The sequence below is a fragment of the Myotis davidii genome, unplaced genomic scaffold (genome assembly GCF_000327345.1).
Source record: "Myotis davidii unplaced genomic scaffold, ASM32734v1 scaffold200, whole genome shotgun sequence".
In the NCBI taxonomy this organism is placed as follows: domain Eukaryota; kingdom Metazoa; phylum Chordata; class Mammalia; order Chiroptera; family Vespertilionidae; genus Myotis; species Myotis davidii.
Genome location: NW_006293700.1, coordinates 4,235,300 through 4,251,157, shown reverse-complemented (window position 1 = coordinate 4,251,157; position 15,858 = coordinate 4,235,300). Strand labels below are relative to the sequence as shown.

The window sequence follows — 15,858 nt, the reverse complement described above, 5'->3', positions numbered from 1 at the left end:
GACCCGGACCTCCTGTCAGCAGCCACCTCCCCGCTCACCGCAGGCTGGCAGCGGCTCTCAGGAGGCCTTCGAGCCGCCAGAGAAGCATTCATCGAAAAGATTTAGGTTAGACACATCAAATTTCTCATGTTTATCGCAGGAAATTGAGTTATCTTTCTCAAATGAGAGGAAATGCGCCATCTGGGACAATACATGGTTTTATTTTTTCAGAATAATAAGGACATCACATGTGTTCAGTCAACTATTGAATAAAGAAAAAAAAAGTAATTTATATTATCTACATTCTCTTCTGTGTGAAACCCAAATAAATGAAATCAGCATTTTTCATTATTCCCAAGTCAGAAATCATTGTAGGCAAGTAGTTTATTGGTTATTTCCGAGGGTGAATTAATCTATTCTCCATTCATTCACTTGAGTCATGCTTTCTGTTATGTTACTGCCTGCTGTGACTTGGTAACTAGTATTTTTCACTTTTTCAGAAAAGCATTAGAGGCCGGGTTCCTTTAGCTTTGCCAATAACATCTGCAGGCACCAAACAAATGAAATCGGCCACATTATCAATATAGCTGTTTTGGCTTCTTGAAATTACATTACACCTTTTTTTTTTTTCACCTTTAAGTGCATCCGTATCTTTTTTTAAAAAAATATTTTTATTCATTTTTTACAGAGAGGAAGGGAGAGGGATAGAGAGTTAGAAACATCGATGAGAGAGAAACATCAATCAGCTGCCTCCTGTACACGCCCTATTGGGGATGTGCTGGCAACCAAGGTACATGCCCTTGACCGGAATCTAACCTGGGGCCCTTCAGTCTGCAGGCCGTCACTCTATCCACTGAGCCAAACCCGTCAGGGCAGTGTATCCTTATCTTCACGCTGCCCCTCACCTGCCTTCCCACCATTCTCTACTAGATGTGAGGACTGCTATCTCACACACTACACCTCAGTTAGTTGTTACTACCTGTCTCTGTATAGATGTAGGTGCCCAGCTCCCTCCTATCTGTGCCTAAAGCAATGGCATCTCTGACTCAGTGGTTGTCACCTCTCCTGTCACTTTCATTGCTGATCGAAGTCCATCAATTGCCAGGATCATCTTTCTAACATGCACTTCTGACCCTGCTCTAAACTCCAACAGCCTCTGGAACTCCTTTGTATTAAATGATCCTCAGTCTCCTTTCAAACTCCCCCTAAATCTGGTCGATGGACTGTGATTTCCCCCCTGGCAGTTTTGTTCATGCCTCGCTTTAACCTACCATAACAGCCGACCCTGCCCCTTCCTTATCAGGAGTCTCAATGCCCCTCCTCCAAAGAGCTTTTTTATTTTGTCAACTAGAGATTATCACTTCTTTCCTTGACTTCTCCATGGTATTTATCTGGACCTCTTTTATTACATCAATCTTATGCAGCAGTGTATTATACTGAATTATATGCTTAGTGGTTTTTTTCCTGTTTGTTTTGTTTTCTTTTCTACTGTTTTGTTTTATACTTTAAAGACAGAGATTCATGTTATCTTTGGATCTCATATTCTCAGGGAGGGACTTCAAATTTTCTAAAGTTAATTTACTCAATTGACTTGGATTCAAAGAAGATCCTACAAATTTTACTCCATGTGTGAGTCTTGCAATTTCATTCTTTTGGGGATAATTCTTATTCTAAGAAACTAGTGTGGTTTGTGGTTTAGAGTCATGGTTTAAGCTGCCCTTAGGAAGAATGAAAAGCAGCTGGTGTCCAAGGAGCTCTGGAAATATGTCAATAAACTAATTGGAGAACAGAAGCCAAGGGGAGAGAAGTTTGACTTGCATATCTTAAGCTCTATCTATATAATGACTCTTTTGAAATTATGCAAAACTTATTTTGGGTGCATGTGATAAAATATTATTATAAATGATGATAAAATTTCTGTAAAAATGTAAATTTTACAGTTGCCCCTTGGTATCTGTGTGAGATTGGTTCTAAGGCTCCTACAGATACCAAAATCCGTGAATGCTCTTTTGATTAAACTAGAGGCCTGGTGCACAAAATTTGTGCACTTGGGGAGGGGTGGTGTCCTAAACCGTCAGTTGGACATCCTTAGCGCTGCCACCACTGCTGCACTTCCAGCTGTGAGCCCAGCTTCTGGCTGAGCGGCACGCCCCCTGTGGGAGCCCACTGACCACCAGGGGGCAGCTCCTGCATTGAGCGTCTGCTGTCTGGTGGTCAGTGTGCATCATAGCGACCGGTAGTTCTGCAGTTTGGTTGATTTGCATATTAGTGTTTTATTATATAGTATGGTCTAGTCTTTGCAGACAAGATATGCACATCCTCCAGATATTTTAAATCATCTCAAGACTGCTTATTATGCCTAATACAATGTTAATACTTGTTTTACTATAATATTTAAGGGATAATTACAAGAAAAAAGTCTACATATTGTAGGTCTGACTATATAGCAGGGGTCCTCAAATTACGACCCGTAGGCCACATGCAAATACAAATATTGTATGTGTTCCCGTTTTGTTCTTTTACTTCAAAATAAGATATGTGCACTGTGCATAGGAATTTGTTCATAGTTTTTTTAAAAAACTATAGTCTGGCCCTCCAACGGTCTGAGGGACAGCGAACTGGCCCCATGTTTAAAAAGTTTGAGGACCCCTGCTGTATAGTATATGTCAGAAACTATGTAATAGGCTATTTCAAATATATTTGATCTGCTGTTGGTTGAATCCATAGTTGGAGAACCCATAGATAGGAATGCTGACTGTCATATCAAAATTAAAGCTACTTAAAAATAGAGATAAAAATATGACTAAACATAGACTTAGCACTCTGAAAGCTTAAAATGAAGAAGTTTGCAGAAATATACAAATAACTGTAAATCCAGTTCCATTTTGATGAGAGCAGTATAATAGATATATAGGTTATTGTGCTTCAAAGGAGAAATCAAATGAGATTGTGATCATAGGAAATATCAACAAAGGACACGCATTCTGATTCTAACTTGAAGGGTAGGATTATAGACAATGGCAGACATTAATTAGGAAACATTAGAAGGAGAAGAAATGGCATAGGAAAAGGTTATGAGAGAGAAGTTGGGATGAGAGAGGTTACCAATCAATCTGGTGCCATTAGGAAAAGCCCTGAGCTGAAGACTGCCCTCTATGAGGCTCCCATAGTGATATAACTCACTGATGGGGACAATTTGTACACTTGGCTGGTGGCCATAGTGAGCTAAGTGTCCCAAGTTATTGAGATACAAAGTAGAACTTGGAACTGAACTCATTTTCAAATTGCTCATAATCCAAATCAACGTTGAACAAGTTAAAACAAAGATAACTGTTCAATTGAGATCTTCATTTTTTACCTGAGCTTAGAGATTAAAGTCAGCTACATCCTGACCTACAAGCTACCGATTATATTGTACCTCCCTCAATAGTTTCTCTGAGTCTTCTTGAGGGGTCCATTGAATTATTTCCATGGGTCAGTTTACTCAGGGAGGTCTACAATTTCACTACATGAAGCATATTTTTTAATGGAACTAATAAATTTCCTGTCTCAGGGCCTTTGTCCTTCCTTACTCTTCCCTCTGCTGGGAATGATCTCTCACCTATCAGTGTGGCTCCCTCCCTCCTCTCTCTCCAGGATACTCTCACTGAGCTCTTCTCTGACCACCTTATGAAATTTCACAACCAAACCACAATCAGCTTCCTGTTTCTTCATAATCTTATTATCTTCTGATGTACTGTGAACTTTATATATTTATCTTGTTTATTGTCTGATTCCCCACCCCAGATGGCTAAGGAGTGTCTGTTTTATTCAGGAATGTTTCCCTAATGCTTAAAATAGGGCCTATGTATTAAATGAATAAATACTTATGCAAATGAACTATATGCAGTGTTTATTTTTAATACATTTTTATTTATTAGAGAGAGAGAGAGAGAGAGAGAGAGAGAGAGAGAGGAGGGAAGGGAGATGAAGAGAGAAATATGCATGTAAGCTCAGAACATCGATCCCTTCCTCCTGGCTGCTTCCTGCATGCTCCCTACTGGGGAGCAAGCCTGCAACCCAGGAATGTGCTCTGACCTGGAATTGAATCGTGACTTCTTGGTGCATGGGATGACACTCAACCAACTGAGCCATACTGGCTAGAGTTAAATGCAGTTTTTACCTCATAATTGAGACAGTCATATGTTGCTTTATAGGACTTAACTGTTCTAACTACTAATTTTCATTAACTTTCCTGAGTTAAGAGGATTTATAGAGCATCTATCATCTAACCAGCACTGAATCTGGTTCTTAAAAAGTAAATTATATATAATAGCTCCTGTATTTGAAAAAAAAGGGGGGGATGGCAAATAAAATATGAATGCTATCGGATTTCAGTTGGCAATGTAAAGAAGGACACAAAAATATCCCAATATCTCCGGGGGGTTCCTCTAGTAGAATGCTTGCTAGATCTAAATACATAGATGCTCCCAGGACAAGCATGGGCTTTGGAATTACACAGACCTAAATTCTAATCCCAGTGATCCAGTTCCATATGGGTAACAACCCACACCACCTTGGCCTACTCATGAACTTCTCTAGGTCTCAGTGATTTCAAGGGTAAAAGGAAGACCATAGTCTTAACCTCACAGGGAAAATGTGAGCTATCAAATGAGGTCATCTGTGGAAACAATTAACCAAATCCTTGGCACATAGAAGCAATTAAATAAATAACATGTGGAATGAATTAATTCTTGATCAGTGGAGAAAGATATAACTAGAAAAATGTGGCTTTCTTCATTCTATTTCTACTGTGTTGTACTCCACCTTTGCCTTTATTCATGATGGCTCCTCTTCATATCATAAAAATGGTGAATTGCATCATGTACTGACGGGTTCTTATGTAAATTATCCTTCCCATTTTACAGTTAAGAAAATTGAGTCTCAGCAGTTTAAGTAATGTATACAAGACAATAAAGTAAGTAGCAGAGTTAGGATTTCAACCCAGATGAGCTTATCTCCAAAGCCTGTTCAGTAGTCTTGAGTCTCTGACTGCGTAGCTATGTGATCCCCACCCTCAACCCACAATCTGGATATTACACTTTTCTGAGTTCAATAGAACCTTATGCAGATTACTCCATAATTGAGGGTAATTTTGAAAACATATTTGTTTCTCTTCTTTCTATGTCTATACGTCACCTTCTAGAAACACCTCTTCAATGTGCATAACTCTTACTACTTTAGATCTTGAATAGGTTTTTGCTGGGCACCTTTCACAAGAAGTTCATGGAAACCCATAAAAGTTAATGTTTATTGAACATCTATTTTGCAGTAGGCTTTGGTCTAATTGCTCCACCACTCAACTTATACATTCCTCATAACAACCATGTATAGCAGATACTACCTTTATCTTCATATTACAGATGATGAAATGAATGAGGTAGTGATTCACTCAGCTTATATCCCAGGACTGGGGTTTAAACTCACACGTTCGATTCCAGAATTCATAATCTTAATCATGAGGCTATATTACCCCTTATGCACTAGGACTGATTACATCTCCTTTTTCTATTTCCTTAAAAATCCATGGAACATGCATTTTTATAGAGTCTAAACTGCACTCCTATGAGCTATGACTCTCCTACGCTTGGCAAGCCTTTGATTTCCCTCTGACAGTGATAGCTGCAATTAGTCAAACTTAAAAAGCAGACTTGAATAAAATAGATGGAATTTATAATCTGATCGGAATCCCAAAATTTTAGGTCAGCACTTATGAAGAGTTGTTAGTGGTATCTCCCCCCCACCCCCGCCAAACCCATCTTAGAAACACCATATTGGTGGTCTCTATTGCTTTAAATAGGCTCCAAGCTGTGCTGTTAGAAGGTACCGGAATTTAAACCATAACCTTGCATAAATTCAAAACCAAAGAGAAACATTAAAAAGACATCTATCCTTTCAATACCATCCCAATTTGAAACGTTCTCTCAGTAAAATGATTTCAGCCCAGAGAGCCTATTTTAAGAGAGAGCAAAGAATGTGTTCAGAGCAAGTTGGAACAGCACGCAAGTCAGTGCACACTGGCTCCCCTGCTCTCTGCGGGGCAGAGCAGTAAATTACCAGGAGGCAAGAGCAGCGTGTTCCCTGAGCACACTGTACATGAGCATCAGAAAGAGCTTCTGTCCAAGAAAGGGAAAGGACTCCTACCCAGACAGTAAATCATGCCCGCGAAACCTATAATTTGAAAAAAAATGATTTTCCATAAATGTCTTAACTGGGACATGTGGCTATCAGCTAAACAAAGCCCCCCCCCAAATTTTCCATGAATTTTTTTTAAGTGGACCTTCCAATTGTGACCAGTCACCACACCTCCCTCTTTACCTTTGTTTCTTATATGAGACCTGATTCATGGATGGTTCTGGAACCCACAAAAGCTCATGAGGCACCCCCCACCCCTTTTCCTCCTGTAATAGGACAGTGCCAAACTTACCAGGCACACAGAACTGGTTCTTGGAAGCAGGTAAAAAGCGCCCCGCATCTCATACAGACACTCTTTAGGTTCCTCTCATGTACGATTGGAACAAAGCATTCTCACCCAGGATGTACAGAAAAATTCCTCTTACCATGTATTCCATGTTGGCGGCCGGTGGGAACACTTTGCCCCGGACCTGGTTATGATAGTCAAGGATGGCGATCATGTCATTTTGCGAAATGTAGCGCTTCCGCCTGGCTTTGGGGATGTCCGCAGAATGGAGCTGAGCTTTCAGAGCGGCTTCAATATCAGTGAAATTATTGGTTGGCGAGGATGAGTCAGTGGAATTGAGTAAGACAACAGCACTTGCCTCACACAGAAGGGAGAACAGGAGCGCGCCGCTGACGGCAGAGGTTGCTGTCATTTTGAGGCTGGAGGAAGGCACCGGGTTCCCTTTGCTTGAAATCAGAAAGGTAGAATTAGGGTCCAGGAAAGGGGGGAAATGGGCCCGAGAATGTGGATGTACAAGTTGTTATTTGGGAGCATTGCTTGCTTTGGTTTTCTCCCAAAAAAAATAAAAAAATAAAAAATCCAAAAACATGATGAATTCAAGCCTAGGAGACCACCTATAGTAGCCTCTTTGCATTTTGCTTGGTGTTAATGAGACAGACTCCTAAGAGGAATTTTCTACAGCTAGAGAAAAATTAACAGTCTGACTACTAACCCTAAAATGCATGTGAGCATGTGAGCCATTTGTCCTAAATTCCTGAACCACAAAATGCATTACTGCATATGTCTTTTCAGACGGAAATCTTTAGAAATTAAAATTCATCTGGAGAGTGAAGAGGGGGAAAAAAAATGCATCGCAGGTAACAGCAGAGAATGTGCTGATAATGTCTCCCAGACACATATGGACACCAAGTGAGAGAAACATACAAACGAGCCATAACCATCCAAACTCATTTCTAAAAGCTAAAAAAAAAAATTAAAAAAGTGTGAGCTACTTTAAAATCAATGCATGCAAAATAAACTTGTTGAGCTAAATAGCTTACCTCTGCACAATGCCAAAATGAATATTTTGTTCTTCCAAAAATGTAAAGTCTTTGCTAAGTTGTAGTATGAACTCTTGTAAGAGGAGTGTGTCTTATTACAAACTCTGAGAGTAAAAGCCTGCAAGGTTTGAATGCTGCTGGCTACAGGAGCAGCTAACAGCTTTTATATGTCCCAGTCGGCAACGTCCTGAAAGGGCAGTCTTTCTTAGGGTCTCTCCCAGCCAAAATCAAAGGGGAGGGGTTTGGGATAGAAAAAGAAAGAAAGAAAAAAAAACAGTGATTGGGTGGCAACCTTTTTTATGTGGGTGGTGAGGAAATTGAGTCACACCCACAGCTTACAAAGTACAAACCATAAAAGACAAACCCCTTTTTCTTGGGACTTCTACCTTTACTGTGAGTGGTTAATTTCCCCCATTTAATAGTTTCTAGTTCCTGGTTCCCATACAAAAAGAAGAAAGAAAGAAAAAAAAAATAAGAATGTGAGTTCTTGAAAACACAGATGCCTGAGTAACAAGGAGTACATTTTTTAAGATAGTAAATGACACGGGAGCTGAAAAGAGCAAGCTGATACTAAATCAAAAGATCAGCTCCCATAGCTCATCTGGGTGGCCACAAATATGATTCAAGAGAGATGCCAGGCAAGCCCGTGGGAGCCAAGCTATAGCATATGATATTAGGGTAATAGATGCTCAAGTGGTAGTTCTCTGTCTCCATGTGGCTTTATTCCTCTAGTTTCTATATTTATTCTCTCTTTTGTTTCATCCCCCCCACCCCCTTTTCTTTCTCTACAAAGTGAGGCAGCAAATTACCTGCCTTGTATGTAATGCAAATAGACAAGCCCATGGCAAATGACGGCCGCCAAGATAACATCTGTTTCAGGTTTGGGAGCATATAGTTGAAATCTTAAGCAGAGAGTGGCTCAACCTCTCAGGAAGCATACTGGAGGGCACAGCACAGAGCCCATGAAGAATTTAGCAGCAGCAGCAGCCGCCACCGCCAGCAGTCAGAAGTGCCTTCTTAGAAAGATGCCTTTGGAGCAAAATCCGTGTCGGGCAAGACAAGAGCCAAGAACGCGAATAGCAGGACAATCTGTAATGAAAGCTCCCTCAGCGATGCCCTGTGTCCTGGTGACATTAACAAAATGTGGCCCATTCACAGGGAGCGGCAACAGGAATCCTGGAAAATACACATTATTCCGTTTACGGAAAAGAGTGCCCTGGCTCGTCCAGTGTGCGGAGGTGCTCGTCCCCTGCGTGTTTCTGCAGGAGGAGTACTACGTGAATTCACAGCCGTCAGAGATGATGGTCATGTGGTTAGAAGCACACCAGACCGAGAGCCAAGTTTCCTGGGCTCTATTCCCAGTTGGATCTCCAGCAATATGTGTGGCCTGATGCGTGTTCTTTAACTCTTTATTAGCGCATCCAAACGTGGGAGGGGCAAGGTGCATACTCACGGGGAGGCTGACTTCATCAAATTCCCTAGGAGAGCAGAACAATGTTTGAAAGGGGACGTGCCACTGAAGTTCAAAGTACAGTGATGTGCCAGGAGGGATGTCTGATGGCAGGTGTCAAAGTTCGGGTGCTGCTATATTTTGATGAGCATCAAGCTTTTCACTAAAGTGGAGTCATTTTAGGAAAGCTCGGTTTGCAGTACTGAAAGCTGTAAATAAGACTTAGCACTGTGGTGTGGAGAAGGCAAGACCATGTAAGGCAGGAGGTGAATAGGAATAGTGTGAAACATCAGAGCAGCTGGAGGAAATGCACGTGACCGCTCACAGCTGCAGATGTTAAACAGCTGGAGCTGTCCAGCTAGGGTCTCACCCCTCCAGGAAGGACTCCTGGTGCCTTGAATGAATCTCAAGGATGTTGTGTTAAAGGTCTCTGAATTCAATAGGAGGTTAGACAACATACTCTCTATGAGCCATCCAGCTCAAAGGTCCCAGGACATTTTGAGAAATTAATGACAGCGCTGATTAGCCTATACTTTCCCACATATGCCATACAGCAGTCCAGCATATAGGGGACTATAGGACTTTTAATGCCTAAGCAGTGGACATGAGCCTTTCTTTCTCCAGCGTGGCTGAGTTCTTGCTTAGAATCTCATAAATATCAGCAGTTGCTTTCAAGGTCAACCCTTTGTCATGCACATAAAGAGGTACTGTCTCTCTCTTAGGGTTTGACTTGAGGGACTTCCTTGCAAATAAAAAGAGCGTTCCTGGAGAAAGTTGTCTGAGCCACAAATGGGTTTGCTGTAAGAGAGTGGAAGGAAAGAGGAGGACAAAGAAAGAGGATTTCTGAGATAAACCTAAGCATGCCCAATTACCCAAGGGCACATCTGATAGTTGCTTAATTTTAAGACCCTCAGGCATGTCAATGATTTCAGATATCTTTCAGCACACATGGATTATAGTGTGGAATTTGGGACTGTTAAGTAAACCCACAGGCTATGGAATCATAAAAAATTAAAAAGACCTGTGGGAGGAGAGTTCAGGATTTCGCTTCAGGGCAAATCTTATTGCCAGAAGAAGTATTTAAAATGCTTTGAAAGTATTTTTAATTTTAAAATACTTGCAAAATGAAGAGGCATGCATCCAAGTTGTCAGTAAAAGAACTATTAATGAACAAGTAGTAATGAGATGGTTCTTTATGAGATCTCTTCTTGAAAAGACCACTGACATATTCAGAAACTTTCAAGGAAATGCTTGCCAACAGAGACAGAAGTGGTATGCATTCAGTTATATTACCCAGAGGAAATATGTATACTATTGGCAGCCGCTAACATCCACCTTGAAACCTGTGAGAAAGTGGTTGGGGTTTTAAAATTGAAATCAGGCACAGTACATTGAAATTGTCTCAGAATGGCACACCTGCTTAAGCAAAGGTACTTTGATGTGTGTGTGTGTGTGTGTGTGTGTGTGTGTGTGTGTGGCTTTAGTCAAAATCCTTTCTAATCAAAAGGTGTTCCAAGGACCAGTGGCATTGGCATCCTGGGGAGTTTGTTAGAAATGCAGAATTCCAGGCCCCATCCAAGACGCACTGAGTCTGAATCAGCATTTTATCAGAATCCTCAGATGACCCATCTGCTCAGAGTGTGAGAAGTACTGTCTACATTTTTTCAGAAACACACAGATGTCACCTATGACACACATGCCCATGAAATAAGCTCTTTGTGAAAGTCCATTTGTCTGATATCATGGGGAGAATCAAAGACAATACAGGTAAGCAAGTATCTTTGAGGAGGAAACATAAGTCAGTCTCTGCTACATAAGGAAAAAAGATGACTTGGTATCGCATCTCGGGAAGAAATGATTCAGTAGGGGTCGGAGCCTTTTTAAGCTTGCTTTATAAACCCTGTTTATTATTGAATGCTATGGATTTATCACAATTTGTGGAAACAATGGAAAGCAGTATAAATAGAAGTGTTTTGTAAATTGCAATGTGCCATATAATCAGAAACTATAACTTGACTGGTCATCCCCAGGACACAAGCCCAAATCATCCTCTTTTCCTGATTCTTTCTCATATTGTTTTTAAATAAATCCACTGGCTCTGCAAAACATGGGATTTTTATCACTGAATGTCTCGGAAATCTACCCCCCTTTATTATTATCATCATCATCATCATCATCATCATCATTATTATTATTATTACTAGAAGCCCAGTGCATGAAAATTCATGCACTGGAGGGGGGTCCCTCAGCCCGGCCTGCCCCCTCTCACAGTCCGGAGCCCTCAGGGGCAGGAGGTGGCCCACAGGTCAGGGGAAGGCGATGCCCCATCACACCTCTGCTGCTGCCACCACTGCTGGCAGCACAAGCCTCAGCCAGCCCTGGTTACCTGAGCCTCGGGCAGCCCTGGGCGGCTGGGCAGCCGCCATCTGAGGCTTGCCTGCACCTTGGGTCAGCCCTAGGTGGCTGTGGGGCTGAGGGGACTGGGGGACTCTGGAGGCAGGTGCATGGAGCGGCCGGGCCCACCTGGGGGCGAGCCCGGCCTTGCCACGTGCCTGCCACCCCTGCGAGGCTGAAGGGACTGGGCGATTCCTTCCTTATGGCTGTGGGTGCCACCATCTTTGAGGGTGTGGCAGTCAAATAGCATATTCCCTCCTTATTGGCTGTGGCACCGCCATCTTTGAGGGCATGGCAGTCAAATAGCATATTCCCTCCTTATTGGCTGTGGCACCGCCATCTTTGAGAAGACGTGAGGGTCAATTAGCATATTCCCTCTTTATTAGCTAGAATGACTGCTTAAAGTTAATCTTGTTATCTAGGATTACGCTGATGCAGTGATGGCAAACCTATGACACATGTGTCAGAGGTGACACGCGAACTCATTTTTTTGATTGATTTTTCTTTGTTAAATGGCATTTAAATATATAAAAAATATATCAAAAATATGTCTTTGTTTTTCTATGGTTGCAAATGTCAAAAAATTTCTATATGTGACATGGCACCAGAGTTAAGTTAGGGTTTTTCAAAATGCTGACACGCCGAGTGCAAAAGGTTCGCCATCACTGCGATAATGTCTCTCCTTTCATTCATTATCAATGCTGTCTCTGGTGTCCTTCCTAAAAATCAAATCGAATCATTTTACTCATTCACATATAACTCTGTTGGCTCTCCATTGTTCATAGGATCAAGTTCAAGTGCATGATTGGCTTTACAAGGTCCTTGAGAAGATAATCAATTTACCTTTTAAGCCTTATTTGCTGCAACCTTCCTTATCTATTTCTCTACTCCAGCCACACCAAGGCCCATTAGCCGCTCTCTTTTTCCTGTTAGCTGCAGTAAGTCAGCAAGCCACGTGTGTTTGTTCATTGGTGGGTGGAAGCCTTCCTGCCTCTGATATGTATGTGATAAAAGATCTTAGCAAACACTAAGATAACACTGCATTAACCTCTCTTTAATAAATTATTTTATTACTTAATTATAAGTCTCATATAGATGCCTAAAAGGCCTTTGCAAACTTTTAAAAACACATTTAGCCAATTATAGCCACTAATCAACCTAATGTGTATATAGGGGGTAATTTGATGAAAAGTAGAAGAAGCTTTGCAAGAATAGTAAAGAGTTTTAGTGTTGAATGTGTATTTCTACATTTTACTCTGTAGAAATACACATTAGATGATCATGAATTTATTGGATTCAGAAAATGTGCAGAATGTTGGCTCAGATAAACTTATAAAACACTTTCTTAGAAAAAAAAGAAAATATGCAGAATAAACATACAAAATATTTTCAAATTGCAAGTTCTTCATCTAATTAATACTATAGATAAATATATGCTACATGTAGTTAGTTATATATCACTAGAGGCCCGGTGCATGAATTCATGCACCAGTGGGGTCTCAGCCTGGCCTGTGGGATAAGGGTTCTCTGACATCTCCCAAGGGGTCCTGGCTTGTGAGAGGGTGCAGACCAGGCCAAGGGACCCCACCAGTGCACAATCAGGGCCAGGGAGGGACATGGGAGGTTGGCCAGCTGGGGAGGGACCACGGGAGGGCTCCAGGGCGTGTCCGGCCTGTCTTGATCAGTCCCGATTGGCCGGACCCAGCAGCAAGCTAACCTACCAATCAGAGCATCAGCCCCGTGGTGGTCAGTGCACATCATAGCGAGCGGTTGAGTGGCCTTAGCATATCATTAGCATATGATGCTTTGATTGGTTGATGATGATTAAGGGAGTTCCCAAGGTGAGAATGTTGTAGTAGCCCAGAAAGAGCCAGTCTATAGTGAAATAGAATCATAAAGAGTTTCAATCTAGAGTGTTTTCAAGAGGAAAAATGAAATTGATAGATTTCATATACTTTTTAAATATATAACATTTTGTGTATGTATAAACATTGCAGGAGAAAGAAGATACAATCACAGCATATTAAGTGGCTCTGCTATGAATATTTATATACATAATAATACAAACAATCTATAGTGTGAGAACCCAAAGTTGTGAAATTATTATATTGGAAGGATGAAGAAAGAACTGAGAATATGTATAATTAAGAAAATGGGGCAGAGGTTAGAAGGGAGCTAAATACTCACCTTTTATTACAGGAAATGTAGTGAAACTTATCAACCATTGCACAACAAATTATTCCAAAACTTAGAGGTTAAGACAACAATAAATATTTATCTCAGAGTTTCCATGGGTCAGGAATGTAAGAGTAGCTCAGTTGGTGTTCTGGCTCAGGGTCTCTCATAAGGTTGTAGTCAGAATGTTGGCTGGGACTTAAGTGGGGCTGAAAGATTAGCTTCCAAGATGGCTCATTCACTTGGCTGGCAAGTTGGTGCTGTTGGCAAAAGGCCAACACACATGGATTTCACCACATGGACCTGTCCATTGAGCTATTTGATGTCCTCACGGCATTGAAGCTGGCTTCCCCCAGAGTGAGTGATCCAAGAGTGAGCAAGGTAGACTGTCCAGTATTGTAAGGCCACGCTGTGGAAGTCACACAACCAGCATTCCCACAATGTCCTGGTAGTTACAGGAGACACATAGACCTGTGCAGTGTGGGAGGAGAATTCATAAGGCCATGAAGCAGCAGGTGAGAATTCTCATTGAAGGTCATCCTGAAGGCCGGCTACCATAAGACAGTTTTAGAAAATAGTTAATTTTTTTAAAAATCAAGAAGTATGCCTGTAACTTGGAGATAAGGAGTTAACTACCAAAAAGAAACTATTAAAAGAAGTGAAAACAGTTGCTTCTGGTGAGCAGAAATATAGGTGGGAATGAGGAACACGGGATAACTCTATTTTTTATTTTAACTTTATAGAACTTTTTGACTATATATATATACACATTTGCAACTTGATTAAACTAAAAGTTAGCTAATTAAAATTAATTTGGCAAACCATTCAGATTAAAGTTTATCTGTCCACTGAGCAAACAAACAAATGGCAAAACAAGAAATGGAGAAAAAGTGAAACAACGTTGAGTTTCCCTAGGATCTCTCTCATTGGATTGGATATGTTACAGGAGTTTCTGACTGGAACCTTTCATCTTAATAATCTCACTCTAGAATAAGCTTCCTATGTTTTAAAGGGTCCTGTCTGCCTTCCTTGTCCTAGTGAGTTTGAGGCTATTTTCATCTTTCTATGATTCAATGGAGAAAAGGAGCCCTAAGTGAACATGTGTGTAGCAGTTGCTGCTATGGATAGAATGGGTTAATAGTCTGGGTATTTCTTGGCCCTGGATAAAGAGGGGGTAGCCTTAACTCTTATCTCAGGGATTGTGTTGTTGCCTTAAAACCAAGTGCATGAACACCATTGTCCATGGTTTCCTTCGGGCCAGTGAAAGGTGAAGGCTTCCCTTCAATGATCAGATCCATCCTGAAAACAGGCACATACTTTTCTCTACCTCCTCTAGACATTCCTCAGAAATGTTGGGTAACAATCTCAAGGCTCTTAAGACCAAAGTGTCTTTAGGATCAAAAAGAATCTCATACCTTAATTAGACTTTAGCCATTAATGGACTTTGCCAGCCCTGAAGGAGGGTAAACATGAAGGAACTCTTCAATCAGCTACCTTGTGTGTGTATCAGCAAATCAGCCAGTTAGAGAGCTCTGTTGTTCTCCACTAGGAGGCTTGCAGACCCCCCTGGAATTTATAGGGTCTAAAAAATTATATAATTGCATGTATAACCATCTGGCTCCAGAAGTTACAAAAAATCATATTCATGCTAAGCAGATAATACATACAATTACATTGATAAATTCAGGTGTAAAATATCAGATATATCTGGTGAAACACATGAAGAATCCAACATACTTTAGAGGGAAATGGTTGGAGTTGGGGTATGGCAACTGATTACTTAGTGAAGGAAAAAAGAATGTGGGTGTTAGAATCCTCCAGTAACTATGTGGTTACCCTACAGAGACAAAGATCCCTAAAGTTCTCTTCTAGCAAAAAATAAATAAATAAAGTATTTACTTATTTATTTCCCCTAATATTTAGGATAAAGTTGCTGCTAGAAAATAAGAACAGTACAATGACCCAAGGGTAGGCTATTTATTTTCCATGTGCCAGGAATATATCAAAATAAAGCCCAAGAGGTCCATGCTGTGGTCAAGTAGACTAAGAGATTTTAACGCACTTATTCATGGCATAATTTCAGACTTTGCCTACAGTAGGCATTCAAAAGATATTTGTTAAGCGTGATAAATGAACAAATGCTGTATCAGCATGGCCTTTTTCTAATCCAGGACCTCAGCACACAGCCAGAAAAAACTTGGGCTCTCCAAAAGCCATCTGCACTCTGGCCAGAGTCATCAATTCTCTTTGGTCCTTTCTCTGTGAAGAAGGTCTGGATAAACTTTGTGGGAAAGTCTCGCTAACTGTCCAGTAAAATGTTTAGAAATTCAGATAAGAGATGGTGGTATTAGGATGCCTGG

At 41.0% G+C, this 15,858-nt stretch overlaps 1 protein-coding gene across 1 annotated transcript in view; it reads right to left on the bottom strand.

Moving 5' to 3' along the window:
- The window catches only part of PI15 (peptidase inhibitor 15), a 28,268-nt gene extending 20,676 nt beyond the window's left edge, over positions 1-7,592 (bottom strand). Inside the window, exons 1-2 of the mRNA XM_006767338.2 lie at positions 7,480-7,592; positions 6,579-6,885 (exon numbers count right to left, since the gene is read on the bottom strand). Of these exons, the coding sequence (XP_006767401.1) occupies positions 6,579-6,851 (273 nt within the window). The 5' untranslated portion in view covers positions 6,852-6,885; positions 7,480-7,592. The remainder of the gene's footprint in view (positions 1-6,578; positions 6,886-7,479) is intronic.
- Positions 7,593-15,858: the final 8,266 nt, after the last annotated feature.